The following is a 2,486-nucleotide window of genomic DNA, read 5'->3' on the forward strand; positions in this document are numbered from 1 at the left end:
TTCGGAAAACGGATGAACACGACCCCGCCTCTTTTGTTGACCAACTCTAGGTGTTTCTGGTCAATCGCTAGCTTCAAACGACGGCCACCCAGGGAAGCTGTTAATTAACACTAAAAATGCTAAAAAAAACGCGCCCGAAATTGGAAATAAACGGAAAATTTCAACTGCTCGGTAACCAGCATTTCGAGCCCGAACCCGAATCGGGAAAAAAGAAAAAAACCGTTTTGTTTTGGTCCCCGGTTTGAGGTTAGAAACCCGTTCCGAGTGCAGAAATTCGCAACAAAAAGTAGGTAATTCTTATCATTTTTATCTTTTCTGTGCACTAAAAGGTCAAACTGTACACTCGGCATCGTTCCCGTAGAACCGTGACCACCGGAGCACGTAAAGATCCACGAAAAAAACGGGGCGCAACAATCAAACAGAAATTTGCCCGCCGATAACGCAAGAATTATCGGGACGTTGCCGGTTGTGGCCGATAATCCCCGGAATACGGAAGAGCCTGTTTTGTAAACCATCGGAATCGGAACGCACGAATCGAGGGAATTACGTGAATGAACCACAGCATCCGGTCGCTGCACATCGCAATCACATCCGTGCTTCTACAACAGCACGGCCGCCGTTCATGGTGTTCCGCCGCGAGAATCCGACATGTCCAACCCAAAAACTACACAATGAACGCCAAGGGAACATCGGTACCCGCCGGTCCTGATCAGTGTCACAGAGCGCAACGGCCACCTGTTGCCTATCAGGACGCTAATCGTCGATGGCAACAGATCAAGAACGAACAGGACAGTTCTTACGATGAGACAACACCGACCAAGCGGAAGAAGCGTAAAGAAAGTTTCGAGTTTACGCTGATGAGCTACAACATTCTGGCGCAGGATTTGCTCGACGGTCACCTGATGGAGCTGTACCGCAATCACGATCCGAGATCGCTGCCATGGCAACAGCGGTTGAAACGGTTGCTCACCGAGATCCACCACATCCGACCGGACGTCCTCTGTGTGCAGGAGCTCCAGCAAAACCACATCAAGCGATTTGCCAATGGATTGGCCGATTTCCGGTACGAGATGCTGTACAAGAAGCGTACCGGTGGCGTGAAAACCGATGGCTGTGCCGTGTTCTTTCGGAGCGATCTGTTCGAGCTGATCGACCATCACGAGGTGGAGTTCTTTCAACCGAAGGTTAACGTAAGTAGGCGCAACCGGCGTGAGAAACCAGTGGAACGGGACACTAACATTGCGTGCTTTCGCGATTGTAGAAACTAAACCGGGACAATGTGGCCATCATCGCGAAGCTGGCATTAAAGCATAGCCCACAGACGAGGCTCGTCGTGTCGACGACGCATCTGCTGTTCAATCCATCCCGACAGGATGTACGATTGGCCCAGATACAGGTACTGCTGGCCGAGCTCGATCGGTTCTCGTACAGTGGCCAAACGGTGAACGGTGTTCCGCAGTACGATCCCGTGCTGCTCTGTGGTGACTTTAATCTGCAACCCTTCACCGCCCCGTACCGGCTGATGATGAAAGGATCACTGCGCTACGATCAACTTGCGTCCCGTACGCTAGAATGCCAGAACCAAGAGGAGCAGCATTGCCGTGAGCCTACCGGCAAGCTATTTCTACCCCGTTGGCTGGGTATTACCGATCGCTGCCAGCACGAGGGGCTGAAAGATCGTGAGACGACTCATCCGAACATGGTGCCACCATCTGACCGGACACGGGTAACCACAGTACCTTGAATTGAGTATCATCAAAGGAGCCCAGCAAGTGATGCATTTCTTTCCGGGGTTTTTTTTTTGCAGCTCCATCACTCCACAAAGTCTACCGAACAACCCGAAGATCCTGCAGCACAGGCGGCCCATGAACCACCGAGTGACGAATTTTCCTCCGGCACGCTTAACCACCATTTCGTGTTCCACTCGGCGTACCATCACGGGAAGGAAGCGGAGATATCGAACGAGAACAACCCGACCGCCACCACGTTCCAGGAACGTTGGATCACGGTGGACTATCTGCTCTACACACCGTTCCGCTCGATTGCCGAGTGCTGCCCATCGCTTCCGAACTGGAACCTCGAGCTGCTCGCTACGTACAGTCTGCCAACGGTAGCGCAGTGCCGGCGGTACATCCGCCACATCCCGAGCCGTTTCTACGGTTCGGATCACTTCTCACTAGCCGGCCGCTTTCGGTTAACCACACCGGCTACGGAGCAGAATGATCAACAGCGTTAGCCTTGCCTTATCGGTTGCGGATGTGTTTTCACTGTTAATCCAAGCAACCCAGTTGCCCTCCCCAAAGACATCAAATGTACGACAAGCAAGAGCGCGGGCTATAAAAGATTTCCAATGATCCTGACCATTACAATCGCTCGATCTAGGAGCCTTTTTTCATTCGAACTCGAACGAAATGTTCACCGAAAGTTAAGATAAAATGTAAGGCATACATTTATTTTCAGTCCTGATGATTGCGCTTGAGCGATAA

At 51.6% G+C, this 2,486-nt stretch overlaps 2 protein-coding genes across 2 annotated transcripts in view; one reads left to right on the forward strand and one right to left on the reverse strand.

Annotated features, from left to right (window-relative positions):
• Positions 1–330: 330 nt before the first annotated feature.
• LOC126577688 (protein angel homolog 2) lies at positions 331–2,363 on the forward strand. The gene is made up of 3 exons (XM_050239513.1): positions 331–1,190; positions 1,262–1,726; positions 1,808–2,363. The coding sequence occupies exons 1-3, from the start codon at positions 552–554 to the stop codon at positions 2,234–2,236; spliced, it is 1,533 nt and encodes a 510-aa protein (XP_050095470.1). The 5' UTR covers positions 331–551; the 3' UTR covers positions 2,237–2,363.
• A 95-nt stretch (positions 2,364–2,458) lies between these two features.
• The window catches only part of LOC126577689 (serine/threonine-protein phosphatase 2A regulatory subunit B'' subunit gamma-like), a 1,740-nt gene continuing 1,712 nt past the window's right edge, over positions 2,459–2,486 (reverse strand). The window contains exon 2 of the mRNA XM_050239515.1: positions 2,459–2,486. This exon is cut by the window's right edge and continues 1,522 nt beyond it. The gene's annotated coding sequence lies outside the window, so the exon portion shown is untranslated.

This window comes from Anopheles aquasalis, chromosome 3 (genome assembly GCF_943734665.1).
Source record: "Anopheles aquasalis chromosome 3, idAnoAquaMG_Q_19, whole genome shotgun sequence".
In the NCBI taxonomy this organism is placed as follows: domain Eukaryota; kingdom Metazoa; phylum Arthropoda; class Insecta; order Diptera; family Culicidae; genus Anopheles; species Anopheles aquasalis.